Here is a 22107-nt window from a genome sequence, read left to right as displayed (position 1 = left end):
GTATAAAAGTAAAGGTTCCCCTTGCACATATGTGCTAGTTGTTCCTGACTCTAGGGGGTGGTGTTCATCTCCATTTCAAAGCCAAAGAGCCAGCACTGTCTGAAGACGTCCCCGTGGGCATGTGGCTGGCATGATTAAACCCCAAAGGTGCACAGAATGCTGTTACCTTCCCACCAAAGGTGGTCCCTATTTTTCTACTTGCATTTTTTATGTGCTTTCGAACTGCTAGGTTGGCAGAAGCTGGGACAAGTAATGGGAGTTCACCCCATGAATGGGGCAAACTCCCGTTACTTGTATACTGTATATTTGTATACTGCTCCACAATGCTTTACACCACTCTCTTAAGTGGTTTACAAATGTCAGAATATTGCCTCCAACAATCTAGGTCCTCTTTCTACTGACCTTGGAAGGATGGAACCTTAAGCCAGTCAAGATCAAACTCCTGTCTGTGGGCAGAGTTAGCCTGCAATAATGCATTCTAACCACTGAGCCACCACGGGTCCACAGATAGGATAAGCAAACATTTCAACTGTTCTGTAACCCATGACTTGTATATTCTTTCTTGGGTGCTTTCTTCTGTGGGACTCCTGAGGACAGCAGGGCAATGAAACCAGGATCACTCAAACACTCCTTGTCTTCAGATAACCACTAATATATGAGAGTATCGCTAACTGAGTAATGAAGAAACAAGAAACAGCAGCAATAGAGTGGAATTTTTCAGCAAACTCAGTGAATTTTATCAAGAGAGGCGGCTACCTCTTCATGGGAAGGTGATGGCATGCCGTTTCTGGTCTTCCTTACAAGGTATACCCAAATGGCTCTTGGCATTAATTCCTCCTCCCACAAATGCATCCCACACATGCATACAATCCAAAGAACTGGTACTGATTTCTTCACGACTTAGACTAAAATCTTGTATTTAATTTGAAAATCCAAGCCACCATGCCAGTCCACAGTTATAATGAGAAAGCCCCAAGTGGCGATTATTTATTTCCTTGTGTGATAGATTGTACTTATTTAATCACTTTGTAGTCTGCTTTTCTTTATAAGTAAACTGAATTTGAATCAAATCTTCAGGAATTGCAGCCTCTTCTGAGAGATGACATATGCCAAATGGAAGACACAACATTTTTTGCTTTAAAGAAAATTGCCAAATAATATTCTTAATTCTGGGTAGAACTGGACACAAATTGTCAGATATAGTTCCTTTTACTGAGTGGGTATATCCCGCCAAGTTTCCAGTGTGGTTACAGAGTATGTTGTTATTCTCTTGCTTTCCTCTTGTCAGTATTTACTGCAGAATGCTGGCTTTCTATGCAGTGCAGCAGAAGTTATGTTTCTCTAACAAAGAGGTTCCTTTAAAGACATGTTGCTATAAGACAGTAATGTGCATATCTTTAATTGGCTGAGAATATGGCAACATTAATCAAAGAAGGACATATTTCCATAGACATATCTGAATTCATCCCGAAAGACACATATCCCTCTAATGCAGGCCTGTTAAGCTGGCGGCCTGCGGAATTACGTGCAGACCACACCCATCCCAGCTCCGCAAAGGCAAAAAACATCACAATACGTCAATATACATCGTATAGAATAGAATTACTCTGTGGTCATTTCTTACTTATCCAGTGTTCAGAGAAATTCCATGGACTGATTATAAAAACCTAAATTTTGCTTTCAAACTTTGTTGATATTTAAAGAAAAGTGAAGTAAAATTGGACTCTTTTGTCAAATAAGATGAAGTTTGAGAAGCTGATTGTATTTCTACCTTTTCTTGTTTAGAGGCATCATAATAAAGATTGTCTTTGGGATAATAAGAAGAATGTATGGGGGAGACTATATACAATACATTTCTGGGCTACTCTTTTGTTTGTTTGTTTGTTTCTAAAGATTTTTTTTTCCTGTTATTTACTTAATTCCAGTATCAAAACTAGGAAGCAAAATGTGCTCAGAACAACAGACTGGCAAGAAATAATTAACCGGCAGACCTGTGGATATCACGGGAAGATCTGTGTTCTACGTAACAGCTATAGCATGAATTTCTTACCCAACAGCACATTATCTCCTTTTCGCTCTTCCTGTTGCTTTCCTCACAGTTTCTTCATCTGTTCTCTTTGCTGCATTAGCAGTTTCCAGTCTTTGGCAAATTTTACTTCCCTCCTTAAAGAGTGGAAGTTGTTCTCAAGAAGACAATCAAAAGTTCTAAACTTTGAAGAACTGCAATATGAAATTCAGAGATGTTAGTGGAAAAAAAGAGACAAAAAGATAATTGGTAGTGGTAGAGAAAAGAGACTTGTCTCCAGAAAGAAGATTTACTGAATAAGCAAATATGATTTTTAAGGGTGCAAGGAAGGATTTAATTACAGTATGATCAATCTGATAAACTGGAACTGTATGTAAGGGATCCAAACCAAAGACTATTTGGAAGAAAATTAAAAGTACGTAACTTTAGTCCTAATTACATTTTCTTGGTGAAACCTGCTTTTAAAGCATTGCTGTAGAAATGCTGAGTTACAGTTATTCTTCAACTCTTGAATAGTCATGTTTAATCTAAAATACAGTATTTTTAGGTACTGAGCGAAAGGAATATTGGAGTATACTGAACATTTATTTGTAGAAAGATGCTTAGCCCATGAAGAGATAATGATACTTTTTTCCCCTTTTCAGGGGATTTCTTTTGAGCCTTTAAGAGAGACTTTACATCTAATGGCCTGGCATAAAGTAAAAAGCAACTGATATTTAGATCTGAGGGGCAGATTTCATAGATCAGTGAAGATCACTAGATGCACTTAGGCTAATCTTGATTTTGCTTTCTTACATGATTCTTTTAAGAATAAATTGAATCATCTCTTCTAACTCCTTAAGATGTTAGCTACATTTTCAAAACAGAATTAAAAGAATCTAAAAATAAGGCAGATTGTAGCAGAGTTTTATGGCATTAAACCAAAGTCGTGTTTTTAATTTCTGTCTTTCAAACTTCATGTCCTTCCCCTTTCAAATTTCTGGATCATTCAATGGAAGCATTTGTAATATTTCTCTTTCTCACTTGGGTGGGGGGAAAAAGAGATGAGGGGAAGGATTTGTCACAAATCTCTCAGTACTAAAGAATGGGCCTGGCCTGTAGTGTTAATATTTCCCAAGTGTGTAGGTAGGGAAGAGTACTCTCCCAGGAACTCATGGGATCAAAGGTCAGATAGTCAACTTAAAGGTACTGATAAATCATGGGTACAAGTAACTTATGCATTTTTGCAAACTTCTTGCAACATGATAATTTATACTTGTACTTTGACTTCAGGATAATGCTATGCAAAGGAGAATTACACAGGAAATATTATTTGTTAAAACAGGAAAGTACTTCTTCATCCCTGTTCATTAGTATTATATTTCTTAAATATTTTGATTGCATGATTACGATTCTCCAATGCTTAAGAATATTTGAATTTGTTGATATCTCTCTGAGAACCTAGATGGAACTTCATACATATTAGGAATTTATATAGCAACTATGTTTCTTTTTCTGTTATTTACACATAGGATTTTATCAAGCTACCACTATGTTATATTGCTTCATGTGGGATTTTTCTTATTATGAATAAAAGAAGCAGTGGACTGACATTTGCTTTAGTTTCTTAATTGACTCTTATAGGCTTGCCTCTAGCCTTTTCCTCTTTCTAGAGCAGGAGTGTCAAACTTGATTTCATCAGGGTTGTGTTTGACCTCGGAAGGGCGTGGCCAGGGTGGGCATGGCAAGCTCGACGTCACTCATGTCGGAGATGCATGTGGTGGTCCGAGGGCTCTGCAGCGAAAACGGGCTCCTGAGCTCCATTTTTGGGTGCAACGGCCTCCTGCAACTGTCTGCCAGAGAAAACAGAGCTCGGAAGGGCTGCATGCAGCCCTCCTGAGCTCCGTTTCGCTGGTAGAGGCACTGTGGGCCAGTCCTTCCAGATTTCCAGGTTGGCCTCGTTGGCCAGATCTAAGCACCCAGTGGGCCAGATGTGGCCCACAGGCCTTGAGTTTGACACCCCTATTCTAGAGGTATGCTGAAATGATACCTATGGAACATTTCTTCATTCTGCCAGGAGTACAAAGTGGTCACTATGGGTACCAGGTACCAATCTGCAAGAGCCTTCTGATCTTTCCAAATAAATAATAAAAGCAATGTTATGAGATCATGAAACGTAACATGATTTTGATGATTTTAAGAAATATTGCATGATTGCAGTAAACATTCAGAAGACATTCCCTCAAGCAATATACACTTTTCCAATTTCCAAAACCTGAGTTAAATCCCAGGACACTAATCATGAGGTGTTTTAATTTAGAAAGGATGAACATACAGGAATTGTAGATAGAAAACATAGCGACCTTTCACTCACCTTTCAGTAAACTCAAAAATAATTTCAAAAGACATTAGGAGAATGAAAAAATAGAGCATAAGATAGAAAAAGAGAAGACACTAGAAAAAGAGAAGGCAAAAAGTAACAATAGCAAAAAAACCCCCAAACCTGTACTTTTTAGGAACTTTAGAGACAGATTTCAGCCTAATTTTAATTTTATTTTAAAAGTATCCAATTCCCCATTCCTTATCCTTCTGTTTTGAAAATTCTTATTGGAATGAATGAAGAGATATTTCAGTTGGCACTAAGCTCTGTGCAATTCTGACTATTTTCATGGGCTTATCTAATTAATCCTTGAGTATATTTATTTTTGTGTAACACTCTATTTTAAAAAATCCCCCATTAAAACTTCCAGGGCAGTTAAAATAGAGTAGAAATGAAAATACTTCCTTTGATAGATTTGAACCCAAACCACACAATATCTAAATATAAAATTTTAATGTATACATATTATATACTGATTTTTTGCAGTTTTGAAAACGTTGGTTTTTAGCTCAAAGCTTTTAGGAACATTGGACCTCTCAGGCTAAATTCTATTTTAAATAGGATGTCTATATTTTCAACATACTGAATTCAGTTCAGTTAAAGTTCACATTTGTAGGAGCTATAATGTAGGGTTGGAATAGTATCAAATTTGAAAGGTGTTGATTTCAATACTTTGACTTTTTCATTTATACATCTATTATGAGCATTTGTACAGTGATTCTGTTAACAGATGGATTACTGGAGTATGATTTGAAGGAAATAGATTTTGACGTGTTTTCCTTATATTTTCCTTATAGTTTTCCTTATATTTAGTTATAAAGCATATTGTAAAAATATTATGGAACATCAATAATTATTGTGTAAATGTAATATATGTCAGTGACTCATCCTGAAGATAAAGCAAAAATCCCTTTTATTTAGATATGATAAATGCTGTATATAAATATTAGTTTTCAGGGTTACATGCAGTATAAAAACCTTATGTGAAACACTTATATGATTTTGTCTGTTTAAAGATACCACATAAATCTCTTTGGGGACAATGTTTTATTATTTATATTCTGCTGCCAAGCTGGAAATCCCTCGCAAATTCATATAGATTTGACTATGTGAATACATGACAGCATTTTTGTCTAATCTTTCCATTGTTTTGTTTTGTCCCAACAGGAAAATATGGGATGTATAAAATCCAAACAAAAAGAGAATCTGCATGGAGATGGGCTAGATATGAAGAACAAATCAGTACGTAAAACTGAACGAACTATTTATGTGAGGGATCCAACGTCCAATAAACAGCAAAGGCCAGTAAGTAGATAGTTTCAGGGAAGAATCCCAACACTGAGACTGCAGTTTGACTGGCATATCTTGTGTTTATTTCATTAAAAAAACCAACACAACACATAACCAGGAATGAAAATTACATTTTCATGGATTGCAGTTTAACTTTGTGGCAGTGGGTTCATTAGCCCATAAAGAATGTACCTAAAATCCAGAACCTTATGTCTTTGAGTCCTCAGTTCCAACTAAGAACAGTTTGAATATACAGCCCTGCATTATAGATCACTAAGCAGTGTTAGTTTCACTGTGGAATCTTGGAAATACATTAATTCCTTTTTTTAAAAAAATCTCTTTTTTTAACATGTTCACGATGGAGGAAATCGCTTTAGAATTTATTTTCTTCAGTTGAACTGAAGAAACTTCTTCGATGAGAAGCAAAACATCTTCAAGGAAAAACAAAGAAACTCCAGTTGCCTTTTGAAAAAAGCATCTTTGGGACAACCATGACCTGGATGATTCTCCATAGACTTCAGGTTGGGAGTAAATGCCTCCCAATGCAGCTGCGGGGGGTGGGGGGGATAGTAGGAGAAGACTATGACAGCAAGCCAGGGGTGGGTTCTACTTACCTTTACTACCGACTCACAGCGGGGCAGCACGCGGACGCTCACTTTGCTCGCACACACGCGTGCTCTTCTGCACAAGTGCAGAAGCTTCCGCACAGGTGCAGAAGCTTCCGCACATGCGCAGAAGCATTTTGATGACATCGGGGTCGGTGGGCGGAGCCTCCCACCAGTTTTACTACCGGTTCTATAGAACCGGTGTGAACCAGGGACAACCCACCACTTCTGCAAGCACAGTGAAAGTATTTACTCTTGTGGGAAACAAACTACAGGTAGTCCTCGACTTACAACAGTTCATTTAGTGACCGTTCAAAGTTACAACAGCACTGCAAAAGTGACTTACTACCATATTTCAGAGTTATGACCTTTGCAGCATCCCCATGATATATATGATCAAAATTCAGATGCTTGGCAACTGGTTCATATTTATGGCCATTGCAGTGTCCCAGGGTCATGTGATCACCTTTGTGACCTTCTGACAAGCAAAGTCAATGGGGAAGCCAGGTTCACTTAATAACCAGGTTAGTAATTTATCAACTGCAGTGGTTCACTTAAACTGTGGCAAGAAAGGTCGTAAAATAGGGCAAAACTTACTTAACAAATGTCTCACTTAACAACAGAAATTTTGGGCTCAGTTGAGGACTGTCTGTATTAAACTAAGATGGTCCTAATCCTAATTCCTTTGCAGAGCGCTGCATGCAAAGTGTCCATCTAAGGAGCTTCCAGGATTTTTTTAAAAAAACTATTAATTTTTTTACTATTTCAGCATCCAAAAATATTTTTTAAAACTATGCACTCTTAACATGCTGCATAGATACTGCATTTATTCTCATAAAACATATACTAAGGGGAGAGATGGCTCTCCATTTTCAAGATGGATGCCTTCATAAAGTACTTTTTTTTATTTAATAAAAACTGCTACAGAAAAGAATGATAAATTGCAATAGAAACTTAATGTGTAAGAAAGTCTTAAAGCCAAAAATTCAATATTATTGTTCTTTTTAAAGTTTGGGAACTGAGAACTATATAATGCACCTGGCAATTTTATCCATTATAGGATAACTGTTTTTCAGTTATCATATGGTAAGAAAACCAGCTGGGATCACACCCCGTGCTAAAGCCTGCCATGCATGACTTTACTCATTTGAGGTTGTTTTTAATGAAGAAGAACAACTAATAGAACACAAAGTATTGCCCTTAAAGAAAATCTGCATTTCAGTGAATTATACCCCCAGGTACAGAGCATTATTAAAAAAATAAATGGCACTTTATCGTATTATTGGACCTACTTGCCCCAAAATAATATGGCAAAGATGAGATGATAGACAATAGGAATGTGCAGCAATCTGGATTTTAAAGAGAAAGGGAATTTTTGAATGCACCAAGTTGCTCATTGTGCCCTTGCTGGCAAATCCTTTTAGAAGCTGAACTTTTTCTGGTCCAAGAAAGGATGCATTTGAATTAAGGAGGTGACAGTACATGAGACATATACACTTTTTCTAAATCACCTTTTTATTCAAATCTCAATTATTCCAGAGCCCTATGGAAAAGGGTCTCAGGAAGCTATAGACTAGCAGTGGAAGAAAACTGCTTACCATCTGATAAATGGAGCTTCTGTTCCATTTACTGCCCATCGCAATAACCATTTGGTACACAAAGTGCTTAAAATCTGCCTTCATAACTCCAAAAGTGTCCACCAACTACCACTGCATGAACTATAATTATATTTTAGATTAGTACAATATATAATTTCAGTCCTTCCAGATTATTTAACAAAACATATTTTGTGTGAATTCAGCCTAGGCAACTAAGGGACTGACTCTTCTTACAAGTTACGTGAGCTGCTCATATGTATTTCCTTTAACATAATAAGGAGTAGCATTGCTGATGATTAGTATTTCAATTCAGCAGGATTTCAGGATTGGCTGGATTTCATCAGTTCCCCCTTTTAAAATAAAGCTATGATCCATTTAATTTTCTTACAGTATTGTAGACTGATTGGAACACCATTGAAAAGGTGAGCTATTTCTGCACTGGATTGCCTTCTGTCAGAATAACACAGTTGGAACTCAAGTGATCGAAAAGGGGACCACTGTGCCAAGAGTCCCTTAATATGTCAACTTTACCCTACTTACTGGATAACTGAAAGATCTTTTGAAGAATAATCGTCAATTATCTAGTGATATATTCACAAACCATGTTCTTAAATGGAAAAGCATTCTCCTAAAATAAATGTATATATAAAATATAAGTTTGAGAAATAAATAAATTTGTTTTTACCAAAAGTAGATCAATTTTGTTTTCAGGAAATCCACAAAAATACTGATATTCCAGCCAAAATGTTCAATTGTGCCATAAATATATTTTAGCATTAAATAGGCTAGTATAGCAGAATGCCCAACAATTTAAAATAACCTAAAAATGCATACTGACTTTGAATAAATTTTATTCATTGTTCAGTGGAACAGATTAGGTTGTATGAGTCCTTGTTGACATGGAATTCATTTTTATAGGTGTATTGAACAATTTCTAATTGTTGTTCTATAAATAGACATGCTCCCAGTTGGCTCTTGCAAGTTTTTCAGGAATGTTTTTATAAATCTATATAGATTTGATGCTTATAGAAGAACACTGGTGGTTCAGATAAAAGAGCAACCATTTAGTTTCCACAATGGCTGTACTCCGACATGAATTTCCTGATAAATTTGTATGTGCAGACATTTCAAACCTAAATGCAGAAATTTAAAACACAGCCCAAAATAAAATAATCAACTTAAGAAAAGCCCTACAGGATCTGTATTTTAAATTAAAACAAGTTTGGTGATATCAAATAACTTATTATTTTGTTTTAGGGAAATGAAGATATTCTTTTGCCAGGTCAAAGGTTCTATCATGAAGGTATGTTTATAGTAAATAACTGATTGCTAAACAAACTGCTATTGTTTGAATGTAATAAATGAGTAAGAATATATTTATTGCATTTCTCAATTAGACGAAGAGAAAGAACATGGGGACATTGTGATAGCCTTATATATTTATGAAGGCATGCATGAAGATGACTTGTCCTTCAAAAAGGGAGAAAAAATGAGAATTCTGGAGGAGTAAGTATAGAGGTCTTGTCTTACTTTTATTTACTTCTATGTAATCATGAGGTTAGGGGTATGCTCAGCAGTTAGACTGGCCATTTTAATTCCAGTAGACCAAAGCTGGTTAAAATAATGAAGGTAGCATTGTGCTGGGTAAAAACTGGGAAGGACTGTATTTATTGGCCATGAAGTTCACAAGATATGGACTGTCATTCAATTTAACCTGTTTTGACCAACTGGCCAATTGGAAGGATATAATAAAAGAACTATTGGAACACATACAGCTGCTGTATACTTTCAAATTCAATCTCTATGATCTCTTATTGAAGAATTGGTTAGAAGTTCAAAAGCAGATGTCCTACAGTTTTTAAAGGAAGTTTTTGTTCCCATTCTTTCCCCATTCAAAATATTTTTTTTTAGTATTACATATATAATACTAAAACATACATATATCTATAAAGTCATAGCCATTAATAGCTGTGTAATATTTGTTTCCAATTAAAAGTTCCATGCTTCTCCTCTGTTCATGAAATATTACTTTAGTAATATTAATCAATTACTGAGTTTAAACATTCTTGGGATTAACACACGTCCACCATCCGACAAAATTTTTAAAAATTAAAAATCTCAAAGGGAAGACTCGAGTAAGCCCCTGGGTCTTTTTCTGCCATCAGTTTTCTAGTTTAATAAAAACTATCAATCTCTAGACTGTTAGGATTTGTTTTGTTATCACTTTCTATAGAAATGCAAATGCAGAAATTAATGTGGCCTATATAATACTGTCCTATATATTTCTTTAATCATTCAGTCATCTAAAACTGTGTGATAAGCAAAAACTAGTTTTGGAAGTGAATGCAGGATTTAATATGAATGAGGTCTCAAACCAGTTTTGATTCTTAACATAGTTAACAGGTAATATGTTGGGCATACTTGAAAGCATGCTAAACCATTTACCTTTAGCTATGAAAGGAAGATAAGTGCTTGGCTTAGCTTTCTACCCAGCCTGTCTGAGAACGTTATTATGAGCAAATTAAGATGTCTTTCTTTATAAAATTCATACCCTGCACATTTCACCAAAGGATAATATGGTGGTGCACAATAAATTGATAAAACCACATATAAAAACCATAGATGTAAAAAGATATAAAAATCACATTTACAGTAACCTTATAAAAACAGATACAGGCTCTTAGCAAAGAGGGGATAAAAATAACCAGCTCAACAATTAAGCCACCTAAGAATGTTTCCGGTTCCCTGGTATCTTAGTGTGCCTTACCATCAGAGAATGAGGTTACTTCTGTCATTGAAAAAAAATATACTTTGTACAGATAATCTTCAATTTACGACCATTTGCTTAACAAGGATTTGAAGTTACAACAGCCCCACAAAAGCTACTTACCACCCATTTCTGGAATTGTGGTGACCAGACATATTCCCAATGGTCACATGATCATCAATATGACCATGTACAGCTTCCTGCAGTCACATGACTGTGATTTGTGACATTTTTTTGTTGATTTTCTCATTCCAATTGCAGCATTCATTTAACAACCACCACAGAAAGGTTGAAAAATTGGGGATCTGGTCACATGATGCCTAAATTTATGACCACAACAACTTATGACAGTAATTCCGGGTTATAAGTTGAGAACTACCTGTGATTTACTTACATCTACAGTTAAACAAAGCAAGTAGTATATTCTGCATTAGCATAATAAGTCTTAAATGAGGCAACTATTTCAATGTATGTGATTCATGCCAAACCATTGATCCTGATTAGTATGATGTCTAAACATAGTTATTATTTCCTTCAGTTGAAATGTAAGCTTCTTTGAATACTACTGAGGTTGATCAGTAATGTCTTCTTTACAAAAATAACAGTGTTTATTTTACTCTTTTTTTTAGACATGGCGAATGGTGGAGGGCTAAATCCCTTGTAACTAAGAAAGAAGGATTTATCCCAAGCAATTATGTTGCAAAAGTCAACACCCTAGAAACAGAAGAGTAGGTTTTTTATCTTTTAAATATTTGATTTCCATTGCTTTTTTTCTCATGTTTGGATAACAATAAAAATATGTTTTTAAAATAATACTTTTCAGATGGTTCTTTAAAGACATAACCAGAAAAGATGCAGAAAGGCAACTTTTAGCTCCAGGAAATGCTCCTGGAGCATTCCTGATCAGAGAGAGTGAAACATTAAAAGGTAAGTTTTCTGTATTTCATTGGATCTGAAAATAAATTCAATTTTCTGTCTTAAAACTCTTAAATCTTTATGACACAAACTTTTGAATAAGCTTCTGTATGATCAAATTTATTTGAAACATCTTGGGCATTCTATGGCAAAGCAATGGGTGGAAACTAATCCAGGACAGAAGCAATTTAGAACTAAGGAGAAATTTCCTGACAGTTAGAACAATTAATCAGTGGAACAACTTGCCTCTAGAAGTTGTGAATGATCCAACACTGGAAATTTTTACAAAGAGATTGGAAAACCATTTGTCTGAAGTCATGTAGGGTTTCCTGCCTAAGCAAGGGGTTGGACTAGAAGGCCTCCAAGGTCCCTTCCAACTCTGTTATTCTATTCTATTCATCTGAATCTTAAGAGGACTGTGACAGAGAAGGGATGGCAGCTGCATTCTGCCAGGTAATATAAGAAGGGACCTGAAACATGCTTGCCTGGCAGATATCAAGAGATTAGCAGAGACACGGGTGTACCATAAATAACATGGCCATGTGCGATGGCACACAATGGTACATCAAGTTGTGTGCATAATTATTCATACAATAATATTTTTCCTAGGTATAAGGCAGCTTTATATAAAGCATGTTGCATTAGTCCACATGGGAGGCGACTAAGATATGATTGTCCCAAAATCTGGGAATGTATGAAATTTAGTATCTGAAAGAACCTCAAGGCTATCTCCTGTTTCAGCAGAATCAAGACCATAAGAGGATCTCCAAACTGTGCTCCAGTTCTGTCTGAGGGAATACAATTTTATGCAGAACTGAATGAGGATGGAAGAAAGTCCCTAGAACTGGGGGTCCCAAAACTCACAGTGTATGACTATAGCTTGGGTAGACCAAAGGCTGTTCTTTGCCATTTAGGTCTCCAGAGTTTCTAGAAATTAGGAAGGAACCTAAGCAGTATGACTTGGTTGCTCTAGGTTGGTGTTATATAATTGGATATCATCAGTAGTGATGGTATATGACTTTGTACATAGTGGCTTTGTTAGCTGTTAAATAGGGGTGTGGAGAGAGAGTACAACCCTGAGGAACCCATACAGAAAAAAAATGTTAAATTTCCCTCCATCTCCACCAGATGCCAGCTCAGCCATATGATTATGGTTTCCAGGTTTATGTTGAATGAAGAAAAGGAAAGTGTTTAAGGGAAAAAGGTGATTAGGATTCTATTTTACATTCGTTTCACTCTTATTAAAGTCAAATTCTACCACTATTCAGCTATAACATAATGTAATTGTTCACATTTGTAAGAAATGCAATTCGAATTAGTGATACTGTGGGAAAAATAGCTTATAAGATGATTAACTATAGTGGGAAAATAGAACCAGAGTCCCATGATTATTTTCCTTGTTCTGAATCATTGTTTGTTTGGACAAGTCAGAATTGTTCACCCAGGAAAAGTGTTGTTTTATTTTTTTTTAAGAAGCATTTTTTTTTAACAAATGGGAGTGCTAACAGAGGGGTGGGCAAATGTGGCTCTTTCCAACCTGTGGACTTCAACTCCCAGAATTCCTGAGACAGCCAAGCTGTCTCAGAAATTCTGGGATTTGAAGTCCACAGGTTGTAAAAGAGCCACATTTACCCACCCCTGTACTAACAGAAGCCTGTTTTTCTGAAGTAAATATTGTTTTATTGCAACTTGTTTAGCAGATATTAGAAAAATATCAATTTGATGGGCCTAGTCTTTATTGTCTTACTGCAATGATAGGTAGCAATGATCTTGAGAGATGGAGGAAGAGAAGCATCCAGAACAATGTTCAGATATGAGGCAATTAGCATGCAGAAGGGATATGGGCAAGGCAAACATCTCAAAAGGGACCCTTCTTAGTATTTTGGGGTTTGAAGGCAGCGGGGGAGAAACATACTTTAAGACTTGCAATATCATATTAATACAACCTTACAATAGAGTAGAAGTAGCACTTCTGAATGGGCTTCTTGTCTGGACTACCTTACAAAGCTGACACTTACAGTTTAACCTTTTCTTTATTAACATTGTTTATAAGTTATTATTTTAAAGATAGTAACCAACTGACAATTATTTTATGGTTTATTGTTGGTTTTGTTTTGTCCACAGGTAGTTATTCATTATCAATAAGAGACCATGATGGACAAAATGGTGATGTTGTTAAGCACTACAAAATCAGAAGCTTAGATAATGGAGGCTATTACATCTCTCCAAGAATCACTTTTCCCTGCATCAGTGATATGATCAAACATTATCAAAGTAAGTCAGCAGCTTTTCTGAAGTACCTAAAAGATAATAGCCAAGACTGAAAACTTTTTTGCATTTCAAATTCAAATAGATTTTGACTTACAGGGTAAATTGTGTCAAGAGTGAGCATCATTATAAGTCCAGGAGAATTCTCATAAGGGAGGAGTTTGAAATAATCAAAAGGCATATATCAGCATGAAACAAGGATAAGCTAAGTGCAGATTGAGGAATATCAGATTGGCTTGAAACAGAACACTTTTCAGATTATCAACATTGTAATTATTTGTATAACATTGTGGCAGTCTTGTGAACATATTTGCTGTGGGAAAGAAAAACCACAGTTGATATTTAAGAGAGTGCAATTTAGTTCATTCACATTAACGTTTTATATACATATCTTCAGACCTTTCTTTTCCCTTTATGCCTATCTTTACCACTTGGTCAAGCTATATCTGATTACTATGCCTTAAATACTATTCCATGTTTCTTTGAATATATCATGCCTGGTAAATCTCTATGTTTAGTTAAAAATCCAAACATTAATTTCATATTTCTAAGTTTGAATATCATAAATAAATAATAATTAAATAATTTTATTTCTATACTGCCCTTCTCCTGAAGGACTCAGGATGGTGTACAGCCTATTAAAAACACAAAGACAAACATCAGTTAAAAATAATTAAAATTATTACATAATTTCGGCTCAGATTTAAAACCCCAAAAATTTTAAACACCCAATTTAAAAATCATTACATTGATAGCCCGGCTTGGCGGAACAGCAGGGTCTTGAGGGCACAGTGAAATACACGGAGGTCGGAGATCTTACTCATTTCCGGGGGCAGTTCATTCCACAGGGCAGGGGCTCCCACAGAGAAGGCCCTCCCCCTGGGTGTCACCAGCCAACATAACTTGGCTGATGGCACCCTGAGGAGACCCTCTCTGTGGAAGCAAACTGGTCGGTGGGAGGCTATTGGTGGCAGAAGTCGGTCTCGAAGGTACCCGGGTCCTATGCCATGGAGCACTTTAAAAGTGGTAACCAACACCTTGAATCGCACCCGGAAGACCACTGGGAGCCAGTGCAGCTCGCGCAGGAGGGATGTCACGTGGGCACAACGGGTTGCGTCCATAACCACCCGCACGGCCGCATTCTGGACTAGCTGGAGCCTCCAAGTGCTCTTCAAGGGGAGCCCCATGTAGAAAGCATTACAATAGTCCAACCGGGAGGTGACAAGGGCATGAATGACCATGCGCAAGGCATCCTGGTCCAGAAAGGGCTGCAACTGGCGAATCAGGTGAACCTGATAAAAATCCCCCCTGGCCACGGCCGTCATATGCTCTTCTAAAGACAGCCGTGCGTCCAGGAGGACACCCAGATTGCGAGCCGTCTCTGTGGGGGGACAGAGATTCACCCCCAATAGTCAGCGATGGCACCAGCTCACTATATTGGGACGCAGGAAGCCACAGCGACTCGGTCTTGGAAGGAAGTCTGAGCCTATTTCTCCCCATCCAGACCCGCACGGCCTCCAGGCAGCGAAACATCACATCAAGGGCATCGTTGGGGTGGTCTGCGGTGGAGATGTACAGCTGAGTGTCATCAGTGTACTGATGGACTCTCACCCCAAAACCACGGATGATCTCACCCAGTGGCTTCACATAAATGTTGAACAGAAGGGGCGAGAGAACTGACCCTTGCGGCACTCCCCATGTGAGGCGACCTCTGCCCCCCCTGCCAACACAAACTGCAAACAGTCGGAGAGGAAGGAGGAGAACCACCACAGTATGGTGCCCCCTCAACCGGTGCAGCATGATACCATGGTCGATGGTATCAAAAGCCGCTGAGAGATCTAAAAGGACCAGGACAGAGGAGCAACCCCTGTCCCGAGCCCTCCAGAGATCATCCACCAACGCGACCAATGCCGTTTCTGTGCTGTATCCCTGCCTGAAGCCCAACTGGTATGGGTCCAGATAGATAGCTTCATCCAGGTGCCGGGGAAGCTGTCGTGCCACCACACTCTCAACAACCTTCGCCACAAAACGAAGGTTGGAGACCGGACGGTAGTTAGCTAATTCAGCTGGGTCCAGGGAAGGCTTCTTGAGGAGGGGCCTCACCACCGCCTCTTTCAAGGTGGCGGAAAAAGCACCCTCACTCAAGGAAGCCTTATATCATGGCTGATACAAGCAAAAAGTTCTGCTTTATCTGTTATAATTAGCAAAATATATTTCGCTAGATATTCACCAATGAATAAAGTAAAACAAAGTTTACTGAAATGCATGCATGTATGTATTATCAACCATTAACAAAGCTTTCTAGTTTTATGATTATGCAGCTATAATAGAATACTTTCTTATTAATGGCACAAGGTAGCATTTCATCAAGTAAAATTTTAAATTGAAAATAAGAAAAGCTGGATAAATACACATAGTTCTAATATAATTATCCCCATATAACTTTTTGCGGCTGTATCCCAGGATCACACTAATCTTACTGATAGTCAACTTGGGGATGAAAAACAAATGCCACAGAATCTGTGGAAATAAAAAGTAATCCTATCCCTAGAAAGAAAATACAGGTTTATGATCTCTGAAAATTTCTAATGAGACATTAATATAGGATGTTTGTTTCTTAAACAGAGCAAGCGGATGGCTTATGCAGAAAGCTAGAGAAAGCATGCATTAGTCCTAAACCACAGAAACCGTGGGATAAAGATGCCTGGGAAATCCCTCGAGATTCAATCAAATTAGTGAAAAAACTTGGAGCAGGTCAATTCGGAGAAGTTTGGATGGGTAAGGTACTCATATTAAATAGATAATTTCTCAGATGCTAATAACATGTAAATGGCAGAGATTACATTGGCATCCTTCAGTCTCAAATGACTATGGTATCGTGCTCTGGAAAGAGGACCTAAAACAGCATCTAGTGTGACTAAAACGACCAATTTGAGAGTGGCAATCCCTTCCACACTAAGGGCAGATACATTCTGTCCCCTGCCAAGCCCCCAGATTTCGCTGGTTCTGGGACTGCCTCTTTGGCTCAGCCTGCCGAACAAGTGTCTCTTCGAATTGGAGAAGGCCATGCTGTGTCTTTAGCCTCCAAGCTGAATGATCGGAAGTCAAGGTTTCCCAGTTGTTAATGTCCAATTCCAGGGCCTTTAGGTCCCTCTTACAGATATCCTTATATCGCAGCTGTGGTCTCCTTCTGAGGTGCTTTCCCTGCACTAATTCTCCATACAGGAGATCTTTCGGAATCCAACCCTCAGCCACAGAGATTAAGGAGGAGGAAATAGGGGAACTGTGGTTCCTGAGTCTTCCTTGTTATAATCTATCATGGACATGATTACTGAGAAATGGGGATGTTGTTTTCTGGCATCTTGAGGCAAGAAATACATGTAAACAATACTACAAAGCCCTAAATTGGCTTAACACTGCTTTGAAATATAAAAGGATATAAATTCTCCTCCTCAATCAACTCGCGAATGAGGGGAACTTTGTTGACCACAGACCTGGCATTAAAATAATAAAACAGACCTGGCATTAAAGTATGGTGCCAGATTCCCAGATGTCTCAGCTCCTAAGGTCATGAGTAAGCCAAATGGGCCTTTGTTATTGCCCAATTACCCTGAACATTTATTTGGTCAGAGAATATAGAAAAAACTATTTGCTCATATCATGAAACTGTGCTTTATGCAGTACTTGGAAGATAATGCTGGGTAGCATAGAACAAATCTTGGCTGACTATGATTCTTGACTTCAGTTGCATGGTCAAGTTTTGATTTTTTTTTTTTAATTTGATTTATATACCGCCCTTCTCCGGAGACTCAGGGCGGCTTACAGTGCACTAAGCAATAGCCTTCATCCTTTTGTATATTTATACAAAGTCAGCTTATTGCCCGCACAAACTGGGTCCTCAATTTACCTATCTTAGAAAGGATGGAAGGCTGAGTCATCCTTGAGCCTGGCAAGATTCGAACCTGCAGGCAGCTGGTCTTAATAACAGGGTGCTTTAGACCACTGTACTACCCAGGCTCGATTTGCCCACCAAATGACTGCCTCTCTTTTCAATTTAGGAACCCAACTCCATATGGCCATGCCTTCATTTCCCGGCACAGTGATGATTGATTTGTTAATTTAATATAAGACATGCAGATATAATATGCTTCTCAGGCATCATCTTGGGATGTTTGCTATTTAGTACAGCCATACCAAAAATTCTGCAAAATGAAGGTTAGGGAAGTGCTGTCATCTGCAAAAGGAAGAACCGATTTCAGGAAGTTATGTTCCTGCATCTTTATGTAAAAAAAAAAAAGGGAGGGCGTTTCTGGTTCAAGATGTTTCCTCTTGTTTATGTAGCCACTTTGACATCTAAATTTGGCATACTGTAACCCTTTAAGTAACTGCTAGACAATGACAAAATTACTGCACTGAAGAGCCAAACTGAACTTTGCTATTGCTGATGTCTGCCAACATGCAAATTAGTTTGCCATACACCTCATAAAGAAATGACTTGGAACTGATCACAATTAGTCTGTAAATTTCAGTTTTCTTTGTCTTTCCAAAAGGACATGTATGTTTGCTCCATAATGATTTTAGTGTGGCAAATAAATCCAAGACAGTTAATGAAAGGGAGATACTAAAGGGTAATACTAATCCTTTATTACGTTTTAAGTTGTATAGAAGAATAACTTTTTAAATCCAGTAACCAAAAACAGAAAAGAATCTCACAGCATTTTACAACCTGAACTATATTATAACATGGAAAAGAGAAAACTCTATTTCATTAGACAGTATCTGCTTTGAGAACAAAACTCATTCAAAAGATTATATAATATGTGCACTCAGGAATATATTCTATTATTTTGATGAGAATTGATCATACAGAAATCATTACCTGGAAGCAAGCACTCTAATAAATTTTATAAAAAGTGCACAACATAAAATACAAATTAAATTTGAAAAAACTTTGGAACAAAAATGCATCTGAAATCAAATTTTGTTATCCCATTAGCACTACCCCGAAGATTCAGACTTAAAATCATTACCAGTCAGTTTATTTGAGTGGTCATGGGCCTAACTCATTACCTGGAGCAAAATGTCAGTCATATATGCAACTTTGTATCATTTTGAGAAACAGATAAATAAATAAATAAAAGTATATCTTTACTTAGCTTCCTAATATAAAAGAAATTAAATGTATACAGTTTTTTCTGGATTTTTGTGATATCATTAAATATGAATTTGTCATGAGTATTATATTTCTTCTTGTGGTTTAGGTGTAAGATCCAGCTATTTAAGAGCTTAATGTGCTCTTGAAGAGCCATTTATCCCCCAATTTTCTATAGTGAGGATTTGGAAGTATGGATACAATAAAGCAGCAGCAGCTTTTTTCTGTATTGCATTGAAGCCTGAAAAAAAGTTGCTTCAATGAATAACAAACTTTGCATTTATTAAATGCAAAATTCAAATTTCTTCTTCCAGCTCAATTAACATGTGAGGAACACCAGGCTGGATAAGGTTGGACTTTTCCATATATTCAGCATGGTAAAAGTGTCATGTCTAGATATTTAAGTAGATTTGTATTAATGGAATATAAATAATAATGAATGGATTCATCTTACAATTTCATTCTAGGTTACTATAATAACAATACCAAAGTGGCAGTTAAAACTTTGAAACCTGGTACTATGTCTGTCCAAGCATTCATGGAAGAAGCCAATCTGATGAAAACACTTCAGCATGACAAGCTGGTCAGACTATATGCTGTAGTCACCAAAGAAGAACCTATTTACATTATAACAGAATTTATGGCAAAAGGTATGCATTATTGAATGTTATTTTAAAAATATTATTTATTGATAGTGATTAGATCTGAAATAGAGAGTCAATCTACATTAACTTCTGAATCTTGGCAGAACTGTTGGCTTTTCATCCTGGAACTTGGCTCTTTTCTGGACAAAACTATCGTTCATAAATTAAAATAAAATAAAGTTCACAATTTGGACTTATCCATAATGGTCCAAATTCAATCACCTGTAGGTTAGTCAGTGAAGCTTAATCTAAAATTACATACTTTAGCACAATCTGGAAAACCAGATGATCTTGTGTTTTATTTGTATTTTTTGCCAATATACTTGCTTTATCCACACAGGAAGCTTACTGGATTTTCTGAAGAGTACAGAAGGGACAAAATTACTACTACCAAAGCTCATTGATTTCTCAGCTCAGGTAAACAAAACTAGATGTAAATTTAAGAAGTGTTCTTGTTGATAGAGTAAAATAATAGATCTATGTGACTAGATTAAAGTATATAAACTGTTACCAAACTACACAGTATAATAGGATGTAACTGGGCTCAACCTGATTACAAGCATGTAAAAATATCCCTTGAAAACCATAATTATGATTTATCAACAAAGCTAGTATTATTATGTAAACTTCAGTTTAATTATGAAGCAGTAATTAATTGTGTTTATAGAGCTTTCAACCATTCTGAATTGTTGTCTGGGGCTTTTCTGATGTCATGGAATAAGTATTCATATTCTAACTTCAAGGAACAACATAGCAAGAAAAAGTGTTTTTTTTTTCCTGCTTCAGAACAGTTCTTGCAATCCTTAGGTTCTTACGATGACTATTTAGTACTACAAAAGAGAATACAAGAAATGCCAACTAGGCGTGAACTTGACTTGCCAAGAAGACTCATTGTTGTTCTCGTTTATGAACTTGAGAAAAGAGAATTTTAGACCTATAATGACTAATCTTTGGATCATTGTGAAAAATCATTAGGAACTGAATTTCTTTAGCCATGTAAATGCATTGCCCATGTGATTTCAAGCCAATTTAGAAAAAGGAAGAGAAACTAGGTTCCTTCCAACTGGTTTAAAAATCTTAAAGATAGGTTCATTTTTGAGGATGGACCCTGTTACGACTAGGAAGCAGATGCAGTAAAGCCAAGGCCAACAGTTTTTCATCTTATCTTCCTCACTTTCTTTCCCATTAAATAAAATAGCAACTAGCCAGAATACATTACTATCTTGTTAGATATTCACAGATCAAAACCTAGCACAGTGGAACAATATATATATAAATAGATCTAAATTTTCATAGCTTCAGGTAGGTTTCAATAAAAATTATGATTGTCTTTAGGCCAGTATATACCACAGATCAAAATACTAGGTAACGGTATTCCGTCTAACAAGTATGCTTTGAACATGAACTTAATTTTCTGTTAGCCTAGACTAGTTTAACATCAACAGCATTTTATATCTCTGTTTAAAATTGGGGTTTTCTTTTTGTTTTCCCAGTGCAGTGAATGATTTTCTCTGGACATTCCAGTTTTGTTTTCAAAAAAAATTCATACATTTTTATTTTAAATCTAAAGAATATTTCTCATATTTAAAAAAAAAAAAAAAAAAGCATTCAGCAATTATGACAGTAGAATGAGAAAAGCCACAAATATTTTTCCATTACCTGACCTCAAGAAGAGGAACAAGAAGAGAACAGTTTCTCTTTTTACGTATACTTATCGGTTTTTAAAGAGTGTACAGGCACCTATTTACAGTATTACAGTTTTTGAGTTGCTGAAATTCAGCTTCAACTTAGGTTAACTGCGACTTCCAGAAACTTTGTTTATTCAAATTCAAATTCTTGTTTCAGACTCTATGTGGCTTGACTAATAAGTATATGCCAGATTCAGATAGTTTGGGCCTATTTGGTGCACATGCACTTCAGGGGTGGGTTCTGCTTACCTTTACTACCGGTTCGCAATGGGCCCCTGCGTGCGCTCTTCTGCGCATGCACAGAAGCATTCTGATAACGTCGGGTCAATGGGCAGAGCCTCCCGCTGGTTTTATTACCGGTTCTATAGAACCGGTGCGAACCGAGGGCAACCCACCACTGATGCACTTACTACAGCCTTGGGGTTCCCTACATATATGGGCTAGAAAGAGTGGGGGCATAAAGGAAGTACAGATAGTCCTTGACTGAGAACAGTTCATTTAGTGGCCATTCGAAGTTACAAGAGTGACTTACAACTGTCCTTCACAGTAACAACCTTTGTAGCACCCCCATGGTCACATGATCAAAATTCAGATGCTTGGCAACTGGTTCATATTTATACTGTTGCAGCGTCCCGGGATCATGTGATCTCCTTTTGCAACCTTCTGGCAAGCAAAGTCAATGGGGAAGCCAGATTCACTTAACAACCATGTTACTAACAACTGCAGTGGTTCACTTAACATTGTGGCAAGAAATGTCGTAAAATGGGAAAAAACTCACTTAACAAATGTCTCACT

General features: G+C 37.0%; 1 protein-coding gene across 1 annotated transcript in view; it reads left to right on the top strand.

Moving 5' to 3' along the window:
* LYN (LYN proto-oncogene, Src family tyrosine kinase) overlaps positions 1-22107 on the top strand; it is a 39078-nt gene that overhangs the window by 14276 nt on the left and 2695 nt on the right. The window contains exons 2-10 of the mRNA XM_070942278.1: positions 5553-5690; positions 9136-9181; positions 9276-9384; positions 11275-11373; positions 11469-11572; positions 13685-13834; positions 16454-16606; positions 19448-19630; positions 19965-20041. Of these exons, the coding sequence (XP_070798379.1) occupies positions 5559-5690; positions 9136-9181; positions 9276-9384; positions 11275-11373; positions 11469-11572; positions 13685-13834; positions 16454-16606; positions 19448-19630; positions 19965-20041 (1053 nt within the window). The 5' untranslated portion in view covers positions 5553-5558. The remainder of the gene's footprint in view (positions 1-5552; positions 5691-9135; positions 9182-9275; positions 9385-11274; positions 11374-11468; positions 11573-13684; positions 13835-16453; positions 16607-19447; positions 19631-19964; positions 20042-22107) is intronic.

Source organism: Pituophis catenifer, unplaced genomic scaffold (assembly GCF_029215685.1).
Source record: "Pituophis catenifer annectens isolate HBS135680 unplaced genomic scaffold, rPitCat1.0.hap2 SCAF_3, whole genome shotgun sequence".
NCBI classification, from domain to species: domain Eukaryota; kingdom Metazoa; phylum Chordata; class Lepidosauria; order Squamata; family Colubridae; genus Pituophis; species Pituophis catenifer.
The sequence above is the reverse complement of the archived record's forward strand: the minus strand, read 5'-3'. Positions and strand labels throughout refer to the sequence as shown.